The 23,506-nt window shown below is 40.1% G+C and overlaps 1 protein-coding gene and 1 pseudogene across 1 annotated transcript; both read left to right on the top strand.

Annotated features, from left to right (window-relative positions):
• The window catches only part of LOC101601109, a 121,725-nt pseudogene extending 120,724 nt beyond the window's left edge, over positions 1-1,001 (top strand).
• On the top strand, positions 902-22,091 carry Tra2b (transformer 2 beta homolog). Its single transcript, XM_004654305.3, has 9 exons — positions 902-1,102; positions 12,348-12,481; positions 14,234-14,396; positions 16,644-16,832; positions 17,520-17,635; positions 19,099-19,182; positions 19,876-19,935; positions 20,384-20,457; positions 21,096-22,091. Exons 1-9 carry the CDS (start codon positions 1,067-1,069, stop codon positions 21,104-21,106), a joined length of 867 nt encoding a protein of 288 aa, XP_004654362.1. The 5' UTR covers positions 902-1,066; the 3' UTR covers positions 21,107-22,091.
• The last annotated feature ends 1,415 nt before the right edge of the window (positions 22,092-23,506 follow it).

The following is a 23,506-nucleotide window of genomic DNA, read 5'->3' on the forward strand; positions in this document are numbered from 1 at the left end:
CAAGCAAGTGCCTTATTTCCAGCCTTATTTAGACTTTAAAAACATATATTTTATTTACTTGCAAGCAGAGAAGAGGGGAAAATGGGAGGGCCGAGCCTTATTGACCCTACAAAAGGAACTACAGAGGCATGTGCCACTCTGCTTCTGGGTTTACTTGGGTACTGAGGAAATGAACCCAGGCTAGTCGATTTTGCAAGCAAACACCTTTAACCACTGAGACAATTCCCCAGCTTCCTTTTTTTTTTTTTTTTTTTTGTTTTTTCGAGGTAGGGTCTCACTCTAGCCTGGGCTGACCTGGAATTCACTATGGAGTCTCAGGGTGGCCTTGAACTCACGGCAATCCTCCTACCTCTGCCTCCCGAGTGCTGGGATTAAAGGCGTGCGCCACCACGCCCGGTTTACCAGCTTCCATTTTCAAAACGAATATTATGTCTAAGTTTTATTCAGAAAGGGACATTCTTTACAACTAAGTCTAAATAAATGCCAAGATTTCAAGGCAAAGCACAAATCGAGACAAACTATTGCGGCAGAACAAAAGCCCAAAGGATGGAGGGACCGGAAGCCATCTCCTTCCTCATTTCACGCCCTAATAATCCCTGAAAGGTTCCAGAAACGATTCAGGAGTAGCTGGCGACATCACACTGCCCCAGGACGCCCACTGGAGAAACCGAAGGGCGCAGTCGGTTTTCCCGCCTCGCCCAGGACGCGCCCTAAGGCCTGAGGCTGGGGCTGGGCCAGGGCCAGGGGGTGTGGCTGACGTCACGTCGGTCCTGGCCCCATGGCGGCAACTGCGAGTGAAAAAAACCAACGCGGTGGGGCGTGGCCAGGAAAGCGCGCGTTCGGGGGAGTGGGCGGAGCCTGTTAAAGACAGGCGCGTCACATCCGGCGGCGTTAGAGGCCGGTGCGGAGGTGGAGCGGCGCGCGTCGGCTCGGAGCGGCTAGCAGGCAGGCGGGCTCGGTGGGTGGTGCGACCGAGCGAGGCCACGGCCGAGCCTCTGTAGAAGAAGGCGCCGAGGAGTTGGGCTCTTCCGTGGAAGCCGGCGAGCGGCGACGTTAGGCCGGAGTCATGAGCGACAGCGGCGAGCAGAACTACGGCGAGCGGGTACGCCGGGGTGGCGTCGGGGCGGCGGCGTGGTCCCACCTTCCCGCATCATTTCGTAGGCCCGAGGCCGGGGGTTTGGGATGGAGGCCGGGGAGAGAGCGTGCTCCGTTGCGACGGCGGGGCGAGCCGAGGCGGCGTCTCGTTAACCCGACGCGGCCGGGTGTTTTGTCTTTCTTATTTTCCTTTTTTCCGTTAGAAGGGGTAAAAATGGCGGCCGCGTCCCCTCTGCGTGGGGGGAGGGGAGCGGAGTCCCATTCGGCCGTTGCTCTCGTGCGAAGCCTCGCCGCAGCCATCTTGGGCTGGCGGGCGCGGGCGCGCTGCCACAAGCACAAAATGGCGGAGCGCTGCGCGTGCCCGCGCGACAGCCGCCGCGGCACTGCGCGTGCGCGGGGCACTGAGGCCTGCTAAGGGCGACCTCGGGGCCTCTCGGCAGGTTGGAGGCGCGTGTGCGAGAGGGACGGGACGGCGCGCGCGCTGTGCGCCGGAGTGATTTCTCCGGATCCGACGCGAGTGGTGTCCCGGCACCCCGGTTGCATGCTGGGACGTTGTGCCCACGTGACCGGGAAGGAAGTGTTGCCCGGCCACAATGCGCGGCGCCGTTAGCCCGGTAACCATGCCTGCGAATGGGGAGGCCTGACGCCGCCGTAGGGCCGGTGGGGGTGTGATTGGCTGGTATAAGTCGCTGTGATTAGACAAGCCCAAAGCTTTGTACAGTTGAAGGTTAGATTCAGAAAGGGTGAAAGATTTTTTTCTTTTAAACTCCAACCGAGTGTGGTGGCGCACGCCTTTAATTTAGGAGAACTGTGAGTTCGAGGACAGCCTGGGCTAGAGCGAGACCCTACCCCGAAAAGCAAAACAACAACAAAAAAACGCAGGGCTTAATAAACATGTAAATGTAAATTGAGTACATGCTTAAAAGCACCATTAGAGAAGTCTTTTTTTAATATCTCGTGGCATTCAGGAAAAGTTCACTGAAATACTTTTTGCCAAATCATAGTTTATTTTGTAATCAAGGAAATGTAAACGTCTTATCAAGATTTAAAATTTTTATTTATTTATTGGAGAGAATGTGCGCGCCAGGCCCTTCAACCACTGCAAACAGACTCCAGATGCCTGAACCACTTGTGCGTCTTTTAGTGGTTACTGGGGAAGGCTTTCAGGCAAATACCTTCACTGCTGAGCCATCTCTCCAGTTCAGGTTTTACTTTTTTAAGCTCTTATTGCCCCCTTAAAAAGCTGAGCGTGGTGGTGTATGCCTGTAATACCATCACTCAGGAGGGAGGAGGATCGCAGAGTTCGAGGCCACCTTGAATCTACATAGTGAAACAAAACCTGATTTTGTGGTATGAGGTTGGGTGTCTGGTACTGGAGACTGAACCTCGGACCTCACACGGGAGGCTTCATTCCTAACTAGTTTGTTTATATTTTTCTGTAGCCCCGGCAGACTTTAAGCTTTTGATCCTCCTGCCTCAGCCTCCTGATGTTGCATATATACTGTTGTTAAGTTATTAAGCAATTATTATGGTTTAATGCTGCACCGTTTGGGGAGCTTAACCTCACTGATTTCTTTTGGGGGTGATTTTCGAGGTAGGGTCTCACACTCTAGCCCAGGCTGACCTGGAATTCACTATGGAGTGTCAGGGTGGCCTCGAACTCACGGCAATCTTTCTACCTCTGCCTCCACAGTGCTGAGATTAAAGGCGTGTGCACCACTCCCAGCAACCTCACTGATTAGTGATAAATAGGTGAAATTATGTATGGTGTATTTCAAGGTGAAGAATTGCCAAACGAAACAGTACATACATAAGTAGGAAGAAGTGGAAGGGAAAAGTAACTCTAGCAGTAACGCTGATAATCCTGCTACTTTGAAATTTTTGACATTTTTTTCTACTAGGAATACACAGTCTCGTGTCTCAGCATTTTTTTTCCAAGTGTGGCCTTTTTTGTTGTTTTTGGTTGGTTTTGTTTTTTCGAGGTAGGGTCTCTATCTTGCTCCAGGTGGCCTCCAACTCACCGCAATCCTACCATGCCCCCACGCCCTGATTATTTTCGAGATAGGGTCTCACTATACCTCAGGCTGACCTGGCATTCACTATGTGGTCTCAAGGATGGCCTTGAACTCACCAAGATCCTCCTACATCTGCCTCCCTAGTGCTGGGATTAAAGGCATGTGACACCAGGACCTGCTTTTCCAAGATTTTAAAAAAAAAATTTCTGTTTATTTGAGAGCGACAGGGAGAGAGAGAGAACAGGTGCGCCAGGGCCTCCAGCCACTGCAAACGAACTTCAGACGCCTGTAACCCCTTGTGCTTCTGGCTAACGTGGTTCTGGGGAATTGAGCCTCGAACTGGGGTCCTTAGGCTTCACAGGCAAGCGCTTAACCGCTAAGCCATCTCTCCAGCCCTTTTCCAAGATTGAGGTAGGTTCTTAACTAGGTAAGGCTGACCTGGATCTCATTCTGCAGTCCCAAGCTGGCCTTGAACTCAGCAATCCTATTTCTGCCTCTCAAGTGCTGATATTAAAGGCATGCACCACCACACCCTACTGGAATCTTAAAATTATTGAGAAATGTGCCTGGATTAAAAGTATGCCACAACAAAATTGAGACAGTTTTAAATCAGGGTAAACCAATCAGGATTGGAGCTGGCCTGTAATCCTAGCTATTTAGGAGGCTGAGGATAATAAATTAAAGCCAATCTGGTAAATTTAGCAAGTCTATGTCTCAAGTTTTTAAGAGAAAAATTAAGGTTATGTAGCTCAGAAGTAGAGTGCTGCTTATCACATGCTATAGACCCAGGGTTTAAGTCTTAACTGGCTCACCTTGCCTTGTAGAAGTGTTTGACAAACCATATTCAAGGTAAGTAGTCTGAATATGCTTGCTAAAAATTGCTGTTTCTAGACCCTGAAAAAAGCCATTGACTAGGCTCTTAAGACATTCTGAATAGTTGTGTTCATATAAAACATGACAGTAATTCCCCCCCACACCATTTAGACTTGAGAAGTTATTTTTCTAAACAGTCCAAGATTGACTGTGTGAAATTGTCCTTAAGTTTGGTCATGGGGCGGAGAGATGGCAAAGTGGTTAAGTAGCTTGCCAGGAAAGCCTAAGGACTCACACTTGACTGTCCAGGTCCCATGGAAGCTAGACATAGAAGCTCACAGGTTGCACAAGATGGTGGATATCAGTGGCTGCAGGCCCTGGTGCACCAATCTGTCATAAATACAAAAAAATTAATTGGGTTTGGGCGTGGTGACACACATCTTTTTAATCCCAGGATTTGGGAGGCAGAGGTTGGAGAATCACCACGAGTTTAAGGCCATTTTAAGACTACAGAGTGAATTCCAGGTCACCCTGACCTAGAGTGAGACCCTGCCTTGAAAAAAAATAACTGGGTCTATTGGCATTAGCACTGTTGTCTCTTAAGTTCTTCATTTTTGTAGAATTTGAATTTTATTGCCTGTCTTAAGATTGGTTTGTATTTGTGTTTGTACTGAAGTCTTCTGTAGTGCTCTACAAAAATCATTCATGTTTTGTAAAGGAGTTGACTAAAAAATCAGCCACCAGTTAATCCTACTACTCTGAAGTCTATAGATACAAATAGTTTGGCAAGTGTAAGATGTCATTGGAGGTAATAATTCTTTAAAACCCATCATGGTTTCACTGTATAAGGAATGAAGTTTGTAAGCTATCTGATCTTTACTCAATTTAAAACTTTTTTAAGACTATGACTGTAGGCCAAGCTGGTCTCAAAACTCTTGGCAGTCTTAGTCTCTTCAATGCTGAGATTTTAACTAGTTTGTACAAGCAAGTCGAGTCTACTTTGATAACCTTTTAAAAAAAAACAAGGAAACAGTTGTATGTACTAGGTACCTTGTCAGGCTGTTTCAAGATCACAGTAGCAGGCCAATTTTCAGGAAATATTTGGGTCCAGTAAATAATCTGATGGAATATTTTGTTTTCATAGAAGCAGTGTATTTACAACATTCGCATTTAAGTCTGTAGAGTTGAGTGGCTTTTGCATATCAGCCCGTCAGATTGCCTTTCACGTTGTGATGCTTTCCTCTTTGACTTAGTCGTGGGGTGTCTCTTGTTTTTATCTCCTTAATCTAAATTCTAATTTTTACAACTGAAATTTATTTCTACAAGAATTGTAGCTTTTGCATGTAATTTCATTAACAAAGGATTGAACTAGTACAAACTTTGTGAGGAAAAGTTTGCATTGTTTGTCATCACTAACTTTGGCTGGTTAAGTATGAGTCTCTTGAAACTAGGTTGACAGAATTTTCCTTGGTTTAAATAGGAATACTTAATATTGTGTATATTGTTGAAATAGAAGGTGCATTTTCAAAGTGATTTCACAAGGTAAGTACTACTGGTTTGTGGAAGCTAGACGAGAAGCATTAATGGCATTTTGGCCTTGTTGGTGCAGACTTTTCCCTTCAGTAAACCCCAAGTCTAAGTGACGATTAGTGCTTTCAAAGTTGGGTTCATATTTTGTCTAAGCCAAGGGTAGATGTAGTTGTTCATGTCTCCAGCCATAACACTGTTTAATTGATCAGTACTTAAACATAACTATTTTTTGTTTTTTTTTTTTTGTTTATCAAGGTCAGGTCTCATTCTAGCTCAGGCTGACCTGGATTTCACTATGTAGTCTCGAGGTGGCCTTGAACATGGTGATCCTCCTACCTGTGCTGTGATTAAAGGTGTGAACTCTAACCCTAACCACCACGCCTGGCTCACTTTATTTTTTCGAGGTACTGTCTCACTCTGGTCCAGGGTGGCCTTGAACCCACGGCTATTCCCCTACCTCTGCCTCCCCAATGCTGGGTTTAAAGGCATGCCTCCTCACGCCTGGCATTTTTTTGTGTGCATAACTATTTTCTAATCAGGTGTGATATTTTAAGGAATTGCAAGTGTTTTTATTTTTATCAAGGCTTAATATTTTTGAGAATGAATCATTAGAATTAGTTATTGTCATTCATTACTTAGTATTTAGCTGGCAGTCAAAAAGCTCTTGATTGTAAAGGAAATTATATACTTCAAATTGCCAAAGTCATTGCTTTGAGTTGAACTTTGGAGGGTATTAATCAGATTGTTATTTTCCAGCATAGATTGTTATCTTGCAGCCTGAATGGGCCCTCCTTTTACATTTTTGGGCTTAAATCATAAGTGGCTAGCTCATGCTTTAATACCAGCACTCCCTGAGTTTGAGAATAGCTGAGACTAACTAGAGTGAGTTCCAGGTCAACCTAGCCTAGACTGAGACCCTTTCTCAAGAAAAGTCATAGATTTGTTTTTGTTAGAAAGCATTGAATATTTCCATCAAAGTAAATTTGGTCTGCTATAGATTTCATAAAAACACAGACTTAAACTGGATTTCTTCTCCAGAGTTTCTAACTATCCTTCTGGTAGAGTTTAACAGTGGCTAGGCATGATTGCACATGCCTATAATAATACCACAGTATTATTATAGATAGGTAGAAGCAGGGTAATCCGGATTTCATCATCCTTAGCTACTTACAGTGAGCTTGAAACCAGGCTCTTGGAATTTAGTTGAGTTGGAATAAGCCTCTATTAAAAATACTGTCTAGGAGTGGTTTTGTTCTTTGAATATAGTAAAAAGGAAGACTATTGGGAAGAAATAATAGCAGGAAGGTGTCCATGATGAAAAGCTTTCATACATAGAACTTTGCCTGTATTCTATTATCCTCTGAACCTAAGCCCTTTTTATCTGTACTGTTTAGAGGCCCTAAGGAAACCTGCTTGGGCATTCTGATTCCATGATTACATTTGTGCTGCCAGCAAACATTTTACCATTACATTTTAGTGATGGATATTAAAATTAATTGCTGTGACTCCCTTAATAAGATGATACTTAACAAAACTAGGCTGGGAATTAATGTTTTATTTGTTAGATACAATAGCACAATCCAGGATAGCTATGGTTACCTTTATACCCAGAATGGTCTCATAATTTTCTTAAAGAAGACTTAGTAGGGAAATGTAATCATCAACAATAAAATAGACAGTGAGATGCAGGATAACATGGAAAACCAGACTTTTGTGCATTCAGTACTTAGTCAAGTGTCACTAATTTGCTAAGTTGAGCCTTTTAATAGTTTGAGGAGAACTACATATAAATTCCTCCTAACCAGACACCTTTAAAAGTAGAATTTCTCTTGAACATCCAGGAGACTAATGCTTGGGGGGTTGGCCTTACAGCAAAATTCTTTAGAAATAACTACTGTTGGATTCAGCTTTGCTCTCCTTTTCTTCATAGCTGTTGGCATGTTGTAGTTGGTTAATTTGATTTAGTCTTGGGATTTTAGTTCTAAACTTAGTAATGAAACCATTCCATGTAGCTTCACTAGAGCAGCTTTCCATGGTGGGTAAAACACTAGATCCAAATTGTCAGGTTTTCTTGCATTGTCTAACAGTGCTTTTGAAATACACAGTTTAGATGTGACATTAAATGTTTCTTATCTAGACAAGTCACAGTATGTAAACCTCTTAAGCACTGAGCCTTTGTCATTGTAGAGTTGTCCGTGCTCTTCTTCCTTGCATACTTGCATTAGTATGTCATTTTTTGACTAGAGATGTGCTTTGACACTTAACATTTTCTCATGATAAATACAAGAAGTATGAAATGTTAATTACAGTTCATAAAATGTTACATGAACAGTAAATGTTCAGTGGCGCACTCATACAAGCTAGCATAATAAATTTATCTGGAGTGGACAAATGATTAGCATAACAAGAAACAGTGTAGTTTCAGTTTTTTGAGCTGCATATTTCTACTTTTTTTAAATCCAAAACTACAAAAGGGATTTTTTTTTCTAGTTTCAGTTTTGGCACTGGATTTTATCCTGGAGTTTTAAAATATTCTTCATCCTGTTCTTTTTCTATTAAGGTTAATGTTGAAGAAGGAAAATGCGGAAGTCGTCATTTGACAAGTTTTATAAATGAGTATTTGAAGCTCAGGAATAAGTGAAGCTGAAATTTGAAAAAATAAAAGAAAGAATGCATGCTAATTATCAGACCAGAAGTCCCACTTGTAGAAATATTGAGCAATTTGTGTGAAGTGGGGAAGATGAAAGAAGTCAGAATTTGAAACGGAAGAATGAAGAAAAGAAATAAAAATGAAGTTAAGATAAGAAGTAATCTGGAATCAGAAAGCACTACGCTAAGTAATTACTAGTCTGTTTATGTGTCCCTGTATATTTTGCTAAACATGCATGCATTATTTGTTTAATAGAAGAAAATATACAGGGTAAAGAAGTGACTTCCAAGGGAAACGTTTAAATTAGATAATACTAATTTTAACTGCCTAGTTGAGTGATGGAAGTACAGTTATTGAGAAATAGCCCTTTGTAGTCAAATAACAGGCAGCAGTGTGCTTTCTCTGGCATGGGTAGTAGTTGGGCCTCCCGTTTTCCCTGTGCTTTTCATCTGTCATACTTTGCTGGTTCTGGGGCATGAGTGGGTGTCTTGATGGAATTGGTGATCTCTGCTATGAACCCTGGACTCTTAAAATTCATTGACCTCCTTTAGTGTACTAAACTGTTATAAAATATATTCTAGAATTTTTCAAAAGACCAGGTTGATGATGGAACTTAAACCCCCCAAATACAAAGCATTGAACAGGGTTTTTACTTTTGGAATGAAAGCCTTAGTTTTTCTTCAGTGATTGTTAGTGGAAAGCTATGGCCATTTAGGCCCTAATGTTCAAATTCTTGTGTGCCAAATAAGGACAATTCTTTAAATTCTACTCTATTTAGTGCCTATTCCAGCTGAATAGTTGCTGCTAAAATACGACAGCTTCCTTAAGAGATGGGTCATATAAGTAAAGAGGTTAGCTAATGAGGGTGTCAAAGCGTTTTGTAAAGCTGATGGAGAAAATGACTAAAAGGCCTTTCTTGAAGGTCTTTTGGGTGCTTTTGGCCTGTTTAGTGTGAAATGTAAACTTTTTTCTTTCATTATTTTTGTGTCTTGGAAGCAGGAGAAAATTCTTCTAGGAGACTGTTGTTTTGCAAAACTTCTTGCCAGAGATAAACCAGTAATAAGAATATTACTAATTTTGCATTTGAGGTGGCTCAAAAAGCAAGCACATAGCTGAGGTAAAAGTGATAATTAATAGCTATTTCTTTATAAGCTTATTGATTGCTTTAAGGACCTGAAAGATTTTTGGGTCTAAAAGAGCAAGTGTCCCTTGAGCTAAAGAAAGCAATTTGGAATTTTATTCTGTGATCCAAGCTGTGTACACTCAAGGTGGAAAGTAATGTAGAAGCCAGTGACCCTTCTCATCCATTTGTTTTTGTCGTTCCCTCCTCTCCTTGGTTAAAGTCTCTTTGAGTCTTAAGAGTGTCTCTGGGATGATGGGTGGTTTGAGGAAAAGATACACCTTTGTACTTGGTTTAGGAAAGACTGAATTACAATCAGGAGAAATGATAAATGCTAGGAACAAGTAGCACAGGGAAGATATTTTTACCACTGGGAAAATTATAAGTGAAGCGAAGGTTATAACCTCTGAAATTGATTTGGTAAGCATTGTGGATATGTGTTTTTTTAAGACTTAAGGAGACCAACTCCACACCTAAAGTTTAGGAGCGCATACTGGAAAGTGCTATAGAGGTTTAGTCTATATTTAGGATCTAGTGTTCTAATATAGTGCATCTAGTTTTTTAAATATTCATATTTATACTTAACTGTCTCTTACCAAGTACTGAAATTCTGTACTCAAACTAGGGAGATACAGCTGGAAGGCTGCTTTGTCTTTATTTTTTAACATGTTCTTGGTTTTGTAATATATATGGTGACAAAGATTTTGCTAATAAGAACTTGAGTTCCTGAACATTCATTTTCAGGGAATTTCTGGCTCTATGCAAACCTTAAGAGTTCATGCGCCCTTTCCGTAAAGTATTGGAGTAGTTTTTTTGGTGAGGTTTCATAATAGTTGTGTCACACTTAGAGTGTGATTTCAATTATTTTTTAAAGGCTTTCTCACCTGGTTGCATAAATTTTCCATGTGTAACATTTAAAGTTGATATTCTTTTGTTTGGCTAATCACATAGGCCTCATTTCTTTTATGAAAGCAAACTTTTGTGTTTTTCCAGGATGGCCAACATAACCACAGAAGGATTTTAACATCCTTAAGCACTGACAGGAAAGATTAGCCATATTTTTTTCACAGTTAGCCCTAGCAGGTGTCAGTATAGTCAGAACTATTTGTATTTTGGTATTTCGTTTATTTTTAGTCTTAAATCATTGATCATAAAATACATTCATGTATGCTATTAGGTTTGGAGACTTTGACATCGCAGCAAACACTTTTCTTGTGGTACTTAGCTTTCTGGAATTTTAAGAACTCTTGGGGTTTATTTCCTGTCATTTGTCTCAGTGGACAAGCTGATGAAGCAAAAGGCTTAAAGGATATCTTGTTCCGTTATGCTTATTTCTAACTTTATTAAAATCTTTAGTGCTGTGCAGCTGTGATACTCTGCTCTTTTTCTTGACCCAATTGTTTCTTGAGATAATCGTAAAGCCTTAGAATTAAGACCATTTTGACTCTAGTTCCTTTTTTCTGTCTTCTCTTGTGTATTTTGTGCCTTGTTAGCTTTTGGCTGTGGTGAAAATGGCCAACCCTTAGGTGTCCTAGGAAGAAAGGGAGGTGAATTGCCTTTCTAGATAATTTTGTTCTGTTTGGTTCTGTTTTGTTTTGAGGAACTCAGGGGCTGATTGATTGAGATAGCTAGTAGAACAAACAGTGCATCTTTCAAGCATTTCTTGGTGTTAAAGGCAGCTGTTTATGAGGAGAACGGTCAGGAAGGAAAAGCTGTCACATTTTCTCCCACTTCTCCAAGTTTCATAGTGACTGAATAATTTGTTTTTCATGGGTATATTTGGTGTTTCTTAGCTACTTATATTCAAACTAGGGTTTTTTCCCCCCCTTCTGTTTTAGGCATAAAAGACAATTATTTATCCTGAGCATTCAAGAAAGGATATTTAAATTGTCTTTGTCCTGTAGATTACAGCTCTGTAGTCTAAAAATTCCATGTTTTTGTCCTTTTTTTGAGAATGATCAGTCTAGTCTGAAGAATACCACAGGTAAAGGTCATTTATGGTAACTTATGTGGAAATTTAATTTTTAACTATGACTTAATACAGTTTTACTTCCCTCTTAGCCTGGCCATTGCTGTTGTATCTTGGGTAGAAAGATTTTATTAGGCTGTGCTCTTCATTTTGACTAAAAGTTGGATAACCTATAAAAAGTTATTTTAACGAAAGCTAAACCATGAAAACTTGTCCACCCCCCCATTCCCATCCCCTCTGGGGGAGGGGCAGCTTGTTAGAATTGTTCCCTTTATTTTGTTTACTATATTCATGGACTTTTCTGCTACTGAACTTTGGCTTTTAGCTTAACCACTTATCATCTTACAGCCATTCCTTTGCTGGTTTCTTTGAGAGCTTGTTTGTGCCATCTAACTGCCAGATAGTTGGAGTTTTGATCAGGAAAAGTAAATATACAGTATTATCTAGACTTCTGCATAGAAATCCTTTCCTTCTTGGGCTCCTGATTTAGTAGGTCCTTGTTTTAAGATGTATTTCAATAACATTTCTTCTTGTTCTGTTCCTCATTACTTTGCCATGTTTCATCTCCATTTAGCTAAGAGCTGCTTTGTCTTTGGCACCCTCTCTAGTCTTCCTTCCTCTTGCTCTTTTTAATTGCTTTGGTTTTCCTTGGGTTCTTCCACGTGGTTAGATAAGAAAGTAAGATCTTACAGCTTGAATGCCTGTCTTTGCTTTCCACTAGGCTTCTATCACAAAGACTTGAATCTCAGATTACCCTTGTCTTTTTTCATTTAATACATATAACTTAATTTTGAGGTTCTTTGAAAGTGAAGTTCCTAAATTTGGAGGGTTTTGTTAAATGTAGCTTGACTGAGGTAGTTAGACTTCAAAGTTTAGGTTCTTTATGTAGTAACATTCCTCAAACTTGACTTTATCACCCTTTTTTAAGGGAGTGGAGTCAGATAAATCTTCTCTACTCCAGAAGGGTAGAGAAGGGACAGTAATTGAATTGTCAGTTGAAGCAACAAAACTATATTATATATGGAATTTTGCCCTTATGTATATTTTATCTTTGGAAGAAAATTACTTTCCCACACCATTTGTTTCACAGCAGCTTATTTGTATTTAAAATTGCTCAGAAAGTATACAAATTAAAATTTTGATATCTACGTGTAGGAATCCCGTTCTGCTTCCAGAAGTGGTAGTGCTCACGGATCTGGGAAATCTGCAAGACATACCCCTGCAAGGTCTCGCTCCAAGGAAGATTCCAGGCGATCCAGATCAAAGTCCAGGTCCAGATCTGAATCTAGGTAAGAAAGGTGGTCTTTATTTCCTGTTTCTCTCTAAACTGGTGTGGTTTGTGAACTTTGAAAGGTACAGGGGGTAAGAGATGTTGGCTATTAAAATTTTTTTTATGTTACTTGAGGGACAAAGGGAATGAGCATTAAGAGTGAGTTCTTGCTCTTGAAAGTTGTGAGGATTCACTATCAGTATGCAGTCTGCTGGTTATGTCTGCAGTACTGTAGAGCCTTGGCAGTTCTTTTGTTTGTTTGCTTTTTGGAGGTAAGGTCTTACTCTTATAGCTCAGGCTGACCTGGCATTCACTATATATATATTCTACCTCTGCCTTCCAAGTACTGAGATTAACGACTTGCACCACCGAGTTCAGCTTTAAATTTATTTTATGACAGAGGAGAGAATTGGCCCTCTGGGGTCTCCAGCCATTGCAGTTTAACCCCCACACCACTTTGTTGCATGTGTGTGATGGATGACCTTGTGCATCTGGCTTATGTGGGTCTTGGAGAGTTGAACATTAGCTTTCACAGTCAAGCACCTTAATTGCTCAGCCATCTCTCTAGCCCTCAATATTACAACTATTTCATATAAACAGGTCTGGTAATTTTACATACATTGGTATGTATGTATTTTACATGTGTAAAATAGGTAATAGCAACATGGACCACATTTTAAAAACAGTTAAGGGCAGAACCACCATGTGTGGATTGTCTTTAATGCGTTCCCTCCTCTCTCCTTTCTTGTCTAGGTCTCCATAGCCTAGGCTGGTTTTCAACTCACAGTGATTCACTTAATCCTAGCTAACTGGACACTGGGGTTAAAGGCATTTGCCACCATATCTTAATTCATTCATATAAAAATGAATTATTAGGGCTAGGGAGATGACTCAGCAGTTAAAGGTGTTTGCTTACAAAGTCTGACTGCATTGGTTCAATTCCCCAGTCCCACATAAAGCCAGATGCACAAAGTGGTACACAAGTTGAGTTCATCTGCAGTGGCAAGAGGCCCTGGCATGCCCATGCTCACCCACACTCAAATACCAGGGAAAACTTCCTATGGTAATGGTTTTTATTGACTTTAACGACATAGTGGATATGGTGAACACAACAAATGGAGAGAAGTAAAGTGGAGAAAGGCATATAAATTAAGCTAATAAACTGCACTCTGTTTTTTAAATAAACATACTAATTTTAATTTTTATCTATTTTGAAGAAATGATGGAAGATTGTGCTTTTATCTTAATTGTTTTTTTCCTGGAGTTAGGGTCTTGTTCTAGCCTACATTGACCTGGAATTCACCATGAGGTCTCAGGGTGGCCACAAGCTCTCTGCCATCCTCCTACCTCTACCTCCAGAGTGCTGGAATTAAAAGATATATCCAGCAAGAGAACTAGTGCTTTTCTTTAAAAATTTTTTTGGTTTATTTTTTCATTCGGGGGGGGGGGGTGGGGTGGGGAGAGTGGGTGCGGCCGGGCCTTCAGCCACTACAAACAAACTTCAGACTCCCCCTTGTGCATCTTGCTAATGTGGGCCCTGGGGAATCGAGCCTTGAACCCCGGTCCTCAGGCTTCACAGACAAGCGCCTAACCACTAAGCCATCTCTCCAGCCCAGAACTAGTGCTTTTGACTCTTGAAGCAAAGTGAAATGACTAGACAGAAAATTTATTTCCACCTAATTTGTTAGCATATACCTGGAATATGAACCAAGTTTTGGAATAAGTTCTAGAATAAGTAAAAAAGTGAAAGGTGTGTTTCTTTGCCTTGCAGGTCTAGATCCAGAAGAAGTTCTCGAAGGCATTATACAAGGTCACGATCTCGATCCCGCTCGCATAGGCGGTCCCGTAGCAGATCTTATAGTCGAGATTATCGCAGACGTCATAGCCACAGCCATTCTCCCATGTCTACTCGAAGGCGCCATGTTGGGAATCGGGTAAGAGGGAAGACTATTTTTCCTACTTGGTAATTATTGAACCCAGTGCTTTGTACATGCTAGGCAAGTAAGTATTCAACTGAGTTATATCTCTAGCCTGAAGAATTAGTTTTTCAAGCTACGTTCTCACTCTGGTCCAGGCTGACCTGGAATTCACTATGTAGTCACAGGGTGGCCTCAAACTCAAAGAGATCCTTCTACCTCTGCCGCCCGAGTGCTGGGCTTGAAGGTGTAAACCTCCATGCCAGGCAAGACATTTTTGAAGTAAAAAAGTAAGTTCATTATGGCAAGATTGTTGGTGACATGTTTATATTGTATCAGTGCAAACAGTTTAATGTTTGCTGTGATTTATTGTACATTCTTGTATGAGTGTCTACCAACTTGGTTATGTAATAGTAGTCCCTCACTGATTTCACTTGCTTGAGCTGCGAAAGAGTAAATTGAAACATCTTAAATAATTTATGGTTATGCCATGATCTCTGGTTGTTACAAATTAATACCCATTTGCATGGATGGCTGGAAAATTAAACCTGGATCAGAAGTTTACAAGCATGCACCTTGAACCACTGAGCCATCTCCGTAGCCTTTTTATTACTGTTTTTGGTTTCTGAGGTAGGGTCTTGATCTAGTCCAGGGTGGCCTTCAATTCCTGGCAATCCACCTACCTCAGCCTCTCAAGTGATAGGATTAAAGGTTGTGCCATCACGCCTGGCCTCAGCCAATTAAAAATATTTTGGGAGAGGCAGATAAGAGAATGGGCAAAGACCTCAAGCCACTGCAAGCGAGCTCCAGACCTATGTGTCAGCTTATGTATCTGGCTTACTGGGGAATAAAACGTGGGTCCTTAGGCTTCCCAGGCAAGTACCTTACCAGCTAAGCCATCTCTACAACCTTGTGTTAAGATTCACTGTGCAAAAACATTTGGCTGGTGTGGCTCACATCTGCAGTTCTATTTTTTTTATCTTTTTATTTATTTATTTATCTATTTTAATCTTTTTAAAAATACTGTGTTTTGCAAACAGAGGGAGAGAGAATGGGTGATCCTGGGCCTCTACCCACTGCAAACAAACTCCAGATGTGTGTGCCACTTCATGTATCTAACTTTATGTGGGTACTGGGGAATTGAACCTGGGTACTTAGGATTTTCAAGGCAAGTGACTTAATTGCTGAACCATAATTCCAGCCCTCTTTGACAAACTTCGATAATTACACAATAAACCATGGTAATTCCCTCCCCACCTTACTTTCCCCTTGGCAACGCCACTCTCCATCACATCCACTCTCCCTCTCTATTTTATTTCTTTTATTTATTAATTTGACAGAGAAAGAGGAAGAGTATGGGGCCATGCCAGGGCCTCCATCTAATGCAGACTTAACTCCAGATGCATGCACTCCTTGTGCATATGGCTAACATGGGTCCTGGGGTTGAGCCTGATCCTTTGGACTTGCAGGCAAACAACCTTAACCGCTAAGGCATCCCTCCAGCCTATTTCCTATGAGGTGGAAGCAGGAGGATTGCTGTGAATTTGAGACCAGCTTGGGCTATAGTGTGAGACCCTACCTCAAAAACCAAAAGCAAGAAAGTTTGTATTTTATTTTCTGATTGATAGGAGACCTTGCAATTATGATTCCCTTGATATTTACTTAATGTGATCTCCCACCCCCCTCCGTGGTCCCAGGTTGCCCTCAAACTCATGGCAGAATTTTTCTTTTAATAAATTCAAAGTAGCTTGTCTAAAATGCCCTCCAATCTCCATGGATCTTCCTTTGTGTTTTTCCATTTTCTCCCTTTTTGCTTGAAAAGATCTCATGTACCCCATGCTGGCCTGGTTTCACTATGTAGCTGAGGATAGTAATAAATTTCCTGTTTACTCCTCTGGAATATTTGGAGTTAAAGGCTTCTGCCACTGACAAAGGGATCCAAATAGTGCTTTATGTGGGGCAAGTACTGTACCAACTGAGCTACATTTTTTTTGTGAGCTTTTATCACCCCATTATTATTATTGCAGTGCTTGTTATAATTTTTACAAGATAGGTCTCAACCTAGCCCAGGCTGACAAGGATCTATCTCACTCTGTGGTCCCAGGCTGGCCTCAGATTCAGTGATCTTTCTGTGTTGGAATTAAAGTTATGTACCATCACATCACACTTACCCTTTTATAATTTTATAAATGATGTTTGACCTAATTATTGTGTATTAGTGAGTGGTAGTATTTCAAAGTTTAAAATGTATATTTCTGTTTCTAGGCAAATCCTGACCCTAACTGTTGTCTTGGAGTGTTTGGGTTGAGCTTGTACACCACAGAAAGAGATCTAAGAGAAGTGTTCTCTAAATATGGCCCCATTGCTGATGTGTCTATTGTATATGACCAGCAGTCTAGACGCTCAAGAGGATTTGCTTTTGTATATTTTGAAAATGTAGATGATGCCAAGGAAGTAAGTAAATGTTTACCTGTTTAAAAAAGTTAACTCGTTAAAAAAAACATAGTTAACAATATATACTAATGACTATATGCTTTCACAAGGACACTTGGTTTTTATGGTTCAAGTAAGATAGATATAGTTTTCTTTATTTCTGCTTTGTGTTTGTATGTGTGTGCCAGGGACTCTTGTCTCTGCAAATAAATGCCAGAGACATGCACCACTTTGAGTCTGGCTTTACATGGAATTGAACCCAGGCCAGCAAGCTTTTGTAAGCACCTTTAACTTTGGAGCCATCTCCCTAGTCTTGACCCCTGCATATGATAAACCTTATCTGATTTTTAATAAGGTACCTGATGACAAATAATTGAATTTAAAGTTGGATTGAGACAAACTATAGGAAGTGAAATTTGGGTATATAAGTATGCTCCATTTTAGAGATGAAGCATACTACATGACTTTTAGGAGTAGTAATGAAGGGGGAAAAGGCAAACTGCTACCATTGATCATTGTTTTGCTAAGTAATCAAACTATAGCTGTAGCAACTAGTTTGAGATGTAGTGGAGGAAAAAATCCATTTACAGTTTAAAGCTGGTAGACATTAATGTAAAGTGGTTGAAATGACCAATCTTTATATACTAGTTGTAGTAAAATTACTGGGTTTGTCTAAGCTATCTGACACTTTAAAAAAATCTTTTGAAGGCTAAAGAACGTGCCAATGGGATGGAGCTTGATGGACGTAGAATTAGAGTTGATTTCTCCATAACAAAGAGACCACATACCCCAACTCCTGGAATTTACATGGGGAGACCAACCTAGTAAGTGATTTTTTTCATTGTGGACAATGAAACTGTAATCCCAGCACTCAGTAGGCAGTTAAAGAATACTACACACTACGTAAGTACTATACCACCAAAGGCTACTAAGAAAACCTTACCTCAAAGAATTAGGTTATTCATTTCTTACACAAATGAAGACATTGTGACTCTACCATTAGTTCATTCTCTTTCCCTATCTTAAAGCTATATTAAGTAGAACGTATGCCTTGGAAACATATTTATGCCTTAAACTATCTTAGTTTTGTTGTTTTCTCCCCCCACCCTCCCAGATAGGGTCTCAAACTACTCTAGCCCAGGCTGACCTGGAATTCACTCAGGAGTCTCAGGGTGGCTTTGAACTAACAATAATCCTCCTACCTCTGCCTCACCAGTGCTGGGATTAAAGGTGTGTACCACCACGCCTGGCAGTTTTTCTTTTTTTAAGAACATAAATTGTGATCCTATAATCCTATGCCCAGAAAGAGCAGACAGTTAGGTTGTTGTATCTGATAATACTGATTTTGCTGGTAAATGCATGTTTGTGTGGTTTTTTTTGTTGTTTGTTTTTTTTGAGGTAGGGAATTCACTAGGTAGTTTAGGGATGGCCTTGAACTCCTGGCAATCCTCCTACTTCTGCCTCCCAAGTGCTGAGATGAAAAGTGCCGTTTTCAACAGCATTAAAAATTATTTGAGAGAGAGCACGCAAGGGAGATAAAGAACAGGCATGCCAGTGCCTTCCACTGCACAGCAAACAAGCTCCTTGTGCATCTGGCTTAGTGGGTCCTGGGTAATCATACTTTGGTCCTTTGGCTTTGCAGGCAAGCGCATTAACGGCTACGCCATCTTTCCAGCCCATTTTCTTACAGTTTTAACTAGAGATAAAAATAAAAGACACTCATGCTGTGCAAATGCTGTCACTACTGAGTGTATTCCAGCTCAGCCATTGCACAGGACAATGAAAGAGAATACTTCTTTGGGCTGGGGTATTGGCTCAGTGGTTAAAGGCACAAAGCTGACTTCCTAGTACCAATAAAAAGCCTGATGCCCAAGAGTGGGAGTTTGTGCAGGAGGCACTTTACAGGTGCATAAGCTCAGTCATCCCAATAAATAAAAAATCATAATTCTTTTTGGTTGAAACTTTTTTGATTTGAATGTAATTGTTGGCCTACACTAGTTATAGTAGATAGTATATCTTCTAAAACCCAAACCTTTGCACATTTATTGAACTATTCCTCTGAGATTTTTTATTTTTTTTGTGGGGAGGGGAGGGGAGTGGTTTCAAGGTAGTATCTCACACTAGCCCAGACTGACATAGAATATACTACGTGCTCTCAGGGTGGCCTCGAATTCATGGCTACCCTCCTACATCTGCCTCCCAAGTCTGGAATTAAAGGTGTGCAGCACTATGCCCTGCTAAGTTTTTCATTTTTAAAGAGATATTCATTCCTATATTATCTCCATAGTGGCAGTTCACGTCGTCGGGATTATTATGATAGAGGATACGATCGAGGCTATGATGATCGAGATTACTATAGCAGATCATACAGGTAGGTTATATATAACAGTGAACTTTAACGTAATTTTAAATGGGAGCACTAATAACTTTTAAACCAGAATTGGTTTATTTCCTTTTATGTGTCTGCTTAATACTAAAATACAAGTGGGAAATATGGACAGTTGGGATGCTAATAAAAGATGAGTCAAACACTGTATAAACCATTAAAATTCTCTTCTTTTAGTGTAAATGCTGATGTTTAGTGGGGAATGAAAATGAGGCAAAAGTATATGGGACACAAATATGCCATCTTGGTTTCATATTGAGGAATAATTTATTTTGAAGCAGGTTCTAACTAGCCTGACTTGCCCAGGCACCCAAGTGCTTAAAGGTGTTGGCCAGTATGCCTGGTTTCTTTTTGTTCAGTTTTTTGTGTGTTTGTGTGCAGTTTTTTAATGTTTAATCAACAGTTGCTCATATATCACTGTCTTATAAGTAAGTCTTAAGTGTTTCTGACATCCATAATCTCTATTTTTGAGCATTGCTGTATTGATTGTGTAGAGTGGGATGTTGAAGGTCTTTTTAAAATAATTTTGCAAGAGTATTACTCTTGTGTTCTATGGCCATACTTCTTTTAGCCACCAGAGAGAGCTCTTTGCCATTTTCAGAAATGGTTGTTACCTACATACAAGAAAACTAGATACCATCTGCTTATGGGAACTTTAACTGAACTTTTTTTTAACAGAGGAGGAGGCGGCGGTGGTGGAGGATGGAGAGCTGCTCAAGACAGGGATCAGATTTACAGGTATGCCAGGAGAGGGTTTTGAATCCATACAAAACTTTTTGCTCAATTGAGGGTTGATGAGATGGCTCAGTAGGTAGATAAAGCATGTTTGCAAGTGCGAGTGCCTAAAATCCATGTCAACCTAGATGCTATAGTTACCATCTGCATTGTGAGCACCTGTACTCACAGAGCAACATGCACAGGACTGGAGAGATGGCTTAGCAATTAAGGCACTTGGTTGTGAAGCCAAAGGGTTTGATTCCCATATCTTAATGCTGCTACATTTTCAGGACTAAATCAGACCCTAAAATTCTTTTTTTTAAAATTCTCTTTAACAAATATTAAAATCTTAATTAAGACCTTCATTTGTGGGGGGACTCGCAAGGAGGGTAGTGATTTTATAATCTTTATTATTTGGCCTACCTAATAGCATTATCTAGAAGCAAATAATGTTGGAAATTACTTACAGAAGGAGATCACCTTCACCTTACTACAGTCGTGGAGGATACAGATCACGTTCCAGGTCTCGATCCTATTCGCCTCGTAAGTGTTCTTAAATGAAAAATCTTTTGTGATATGATTTGACGAAGTACAGCTATTATTTTTTTGAAAATCTAATTTTGTGCTGTTGTTTTCTGATACATTCACATCTGGGTGATTTTAGACCGTATTTCATTGAATTTTTCTTTCAGCCTTTTTTTTTTAAGGTAGGGTCATACTCTAGTTCAGGCTGACCTGGAATTCACTGTGTAGTCTCAGGGTTGCCTCGAACTCCGCGATCCTCCTATACCTGTGCCTCCTAAGAGCTGGGATTAAAGGTGTGTGCCACCACCACAGCTGGCGATTTTTTGTTTGTTTCTTTGAAGCTGGGTGTCATGCTAATGCCCTGGCTGATTTGGAACTCTAGTCCAGACTTGCTTTGAATTGAACTTCAGTGTTCTTCTGTAGCTTCCCAGTGCTGTGACTAATGGTGTGTGCCACCACCCCTGACACTTTGTTTTTTTAATTTTCAACATTGGTTACCTCATTTTCAGTGTTAAACACATAAGAGTCTTCATTATCATGTTATAGTATCTGTCAGGTACCTAATAATTGCCAAGTTGTATTTAAGTTTCCAGTTCAAAAATATAATTGATAAATAAGCCTTAACCCAAGCTTTTTTTTTTCCCCCCTTTTTTCAGGTCGCTATTAAAGCATGGAGTTGAAGATTTTCTGAAACCTGCCATAGAGCTGGGATGTTGTTTGTGGACAATATTTTTATTGTCTCCTGTTTAAAAAGTGAACAGTGCCTAGTGAAGTTAGGTGACTTTTACACCTTTTATGATGACTACTTTTGGTGGAGTTGAAATGCTGTTTTCATTCTGCATTTGTGTAGTTCGGTGCTTTGTTCAAAGTTAAGTGTTTTCAGAAAAGTATGTTTTGCATGTATTTTTTTACAGTCTACATTTTGACTGCTGAGAAGTTTCTATTGTACAAAACTTCATTTAAAAAAGGTTTTTTCTACTGAATCCAGGGTATTCTGAAGATCGAAGCCTGTGTTTAAAATGCTACCAAAATGGCAAAAAGCAACAATAAAGTTTGATTTTTACTTTTCTTTCTAACATCATGCTTAACAGCTATTTAGGTTGTCAGTAGTAAATTTAAAGACAAAAGTACCCATTTCCTTTGAAGAGTCCACAAAAACATGCCATATTCAATATATCTGCAAATAAGTGTTAAAAAAAATAACCTCTGTAACTCTGTACTGCTAGCAGTAGAACTAAAACTCTTCCAACTCAGCAAATGCTTAATGCTTATATAAATGTGGATTTGTCAGCCTTTATGTAATCTGTAATACATATATATATATATTTAGCAGATAATAAGAGTTACAGACGATGCCTTTAAAAGGCTCTTAAGCTGTACAAGGGGGAGGATGGTGTTTCAACTAGCTATCAGCAAGTAACAATACATTCCACCACAATTGTACTCTTGTTCTTCTAGCTTTTAGACTATATTGAAAAACTGGGTGCTTCAAATAATGGAGTAAGAGAAAGGAACCCTACACCTGTGTGGTGAATGAACTGAAGACTGCCTGTTCATTTTTTAAACATTATTTTCAGGTCCTTTGCTTACCAAGAGGCCTGATTTCACTCAAATGTTTTGAGAACTGTTTAAATAAACGCAAATGAAGAGAATAATTGCTGATGCAATTCAGTTTACAGGGGGGTGTTGGTTTTCTTTTTAGTTTTACTGGAGCACTATTGTTCCAGGTCTGAGATAATGCACAATGCTGTATTTCAAAAAAGGAAAAGAAAAGAAAGATCACATTTCTCAGATATGTTGGGAACAAGTAGTTGCTGTAATGATGATTTTCATTTGGTTATATTTGCTAATGCTAGCCTTCCCCCACATGTCCTCAGTTTACTTTGTTTTTAATTTTAGTAGTTACTTACATGAGAAAGGGCTTGCTAGGCCCTCTTTACACACTGCAAACCTCAACATTCCTGTGCAGTATGTACATCTGGCTTTACATAGGAACTGGGGAGCTGAAGCCATGGGAGGTATCTCTTCAGCAGCTGCCCCCCCTTACTTTGTCTCCTACACTGTCAGTATTAGTTCTTAGGTTTCTAAGTTACTTAATGGCAAGTTTAAGGTTATTAAAGTAGGTTAAAAGTACATTACTGAGCTGTCTGGTTGACCATTCTATGTATTTGTGAGCAGAGAGTGAATAACCACCCCAGGACATCTTTCTATTGCAAATGAATTCCAGATGCATGTGCTTCTTCTGGCTCAAGGGTGGGCACTGAGGAATCAAACCCAAGTCATCAGGCTTTGTACACAAATACCTGAGCCATCTCCTGCTTTGTTTTTCTGTTGAAGCAGGATCTCTAGTTTCAAATTGGTATTAAAGTAGCCATTGTTGGATTCTAAACCTATAATATAAAATCCAAGGCTGGCCTTGAAACAACCCTTATGAGTAGTAGTACTGATTAGTAATATGGCATGGATTTTTTGTGGGGTCTGTACTGAGGTAGTAGACATACCTGAATGAAGATGTAGATAACTAGGCACTAGTACTGTATTCCATCAGCAACATAAATTTGCATTATTAAAGTTGGACTACATATCAGATTCATTGTGACAGTAAAATCCAAGGTCTAGCTTATAGAAGTTCTAAGTCTTAAGTGATGGTTCTACTCTAGACACTAGCAAGAATCAGGTCTCCCACAGGAATATTTTTCACTATAATACTGTTTTATGTACAAAGCAAGAAATAAAGACCATTTTTATATTCATTTATTTGAGACAGGAAGAGTGGGCGTGCCAGAGCCTGTAAGCCACTTCAAAGGAACTGTAGACACATGCGCCACCAAGTGTACCTGGCTTATGTGGGACATGGAGAATTGAACCTGGGTTCTTAGGCTTCACAGGCATGAGTCTTAATCACTAAGCCATCTCTCCAGCCCTTAAAGAGAGAATTTTTTATCCAGAATGCAAAAGGGTATGTTGATATGGATTTGTAAGTAGTTTAAATACTTCATTCCAACTACCTGGGTTTTATTTTTTATTTTTTGGTTTTCTAAGGTAGGGTCTGTCTGGTCTCTAGCCC

The sequence above is a fragment of the Jaculus jaculus genome, chromosome 5, assembly GCF_020740685.1.
Source record: "Jaculus jaculus isolate mJacJac1 chromosome 5, mJacJac1.mat.Y.cur, whole genome shotgun sequence".
In the NCBI taxonomy this organism is placed as follows: Eukaryota; Metazoa; Chordata; class Mammalia; order Rodentia; family Dipodidae; genus Jaculus; species Jaculus jaculus.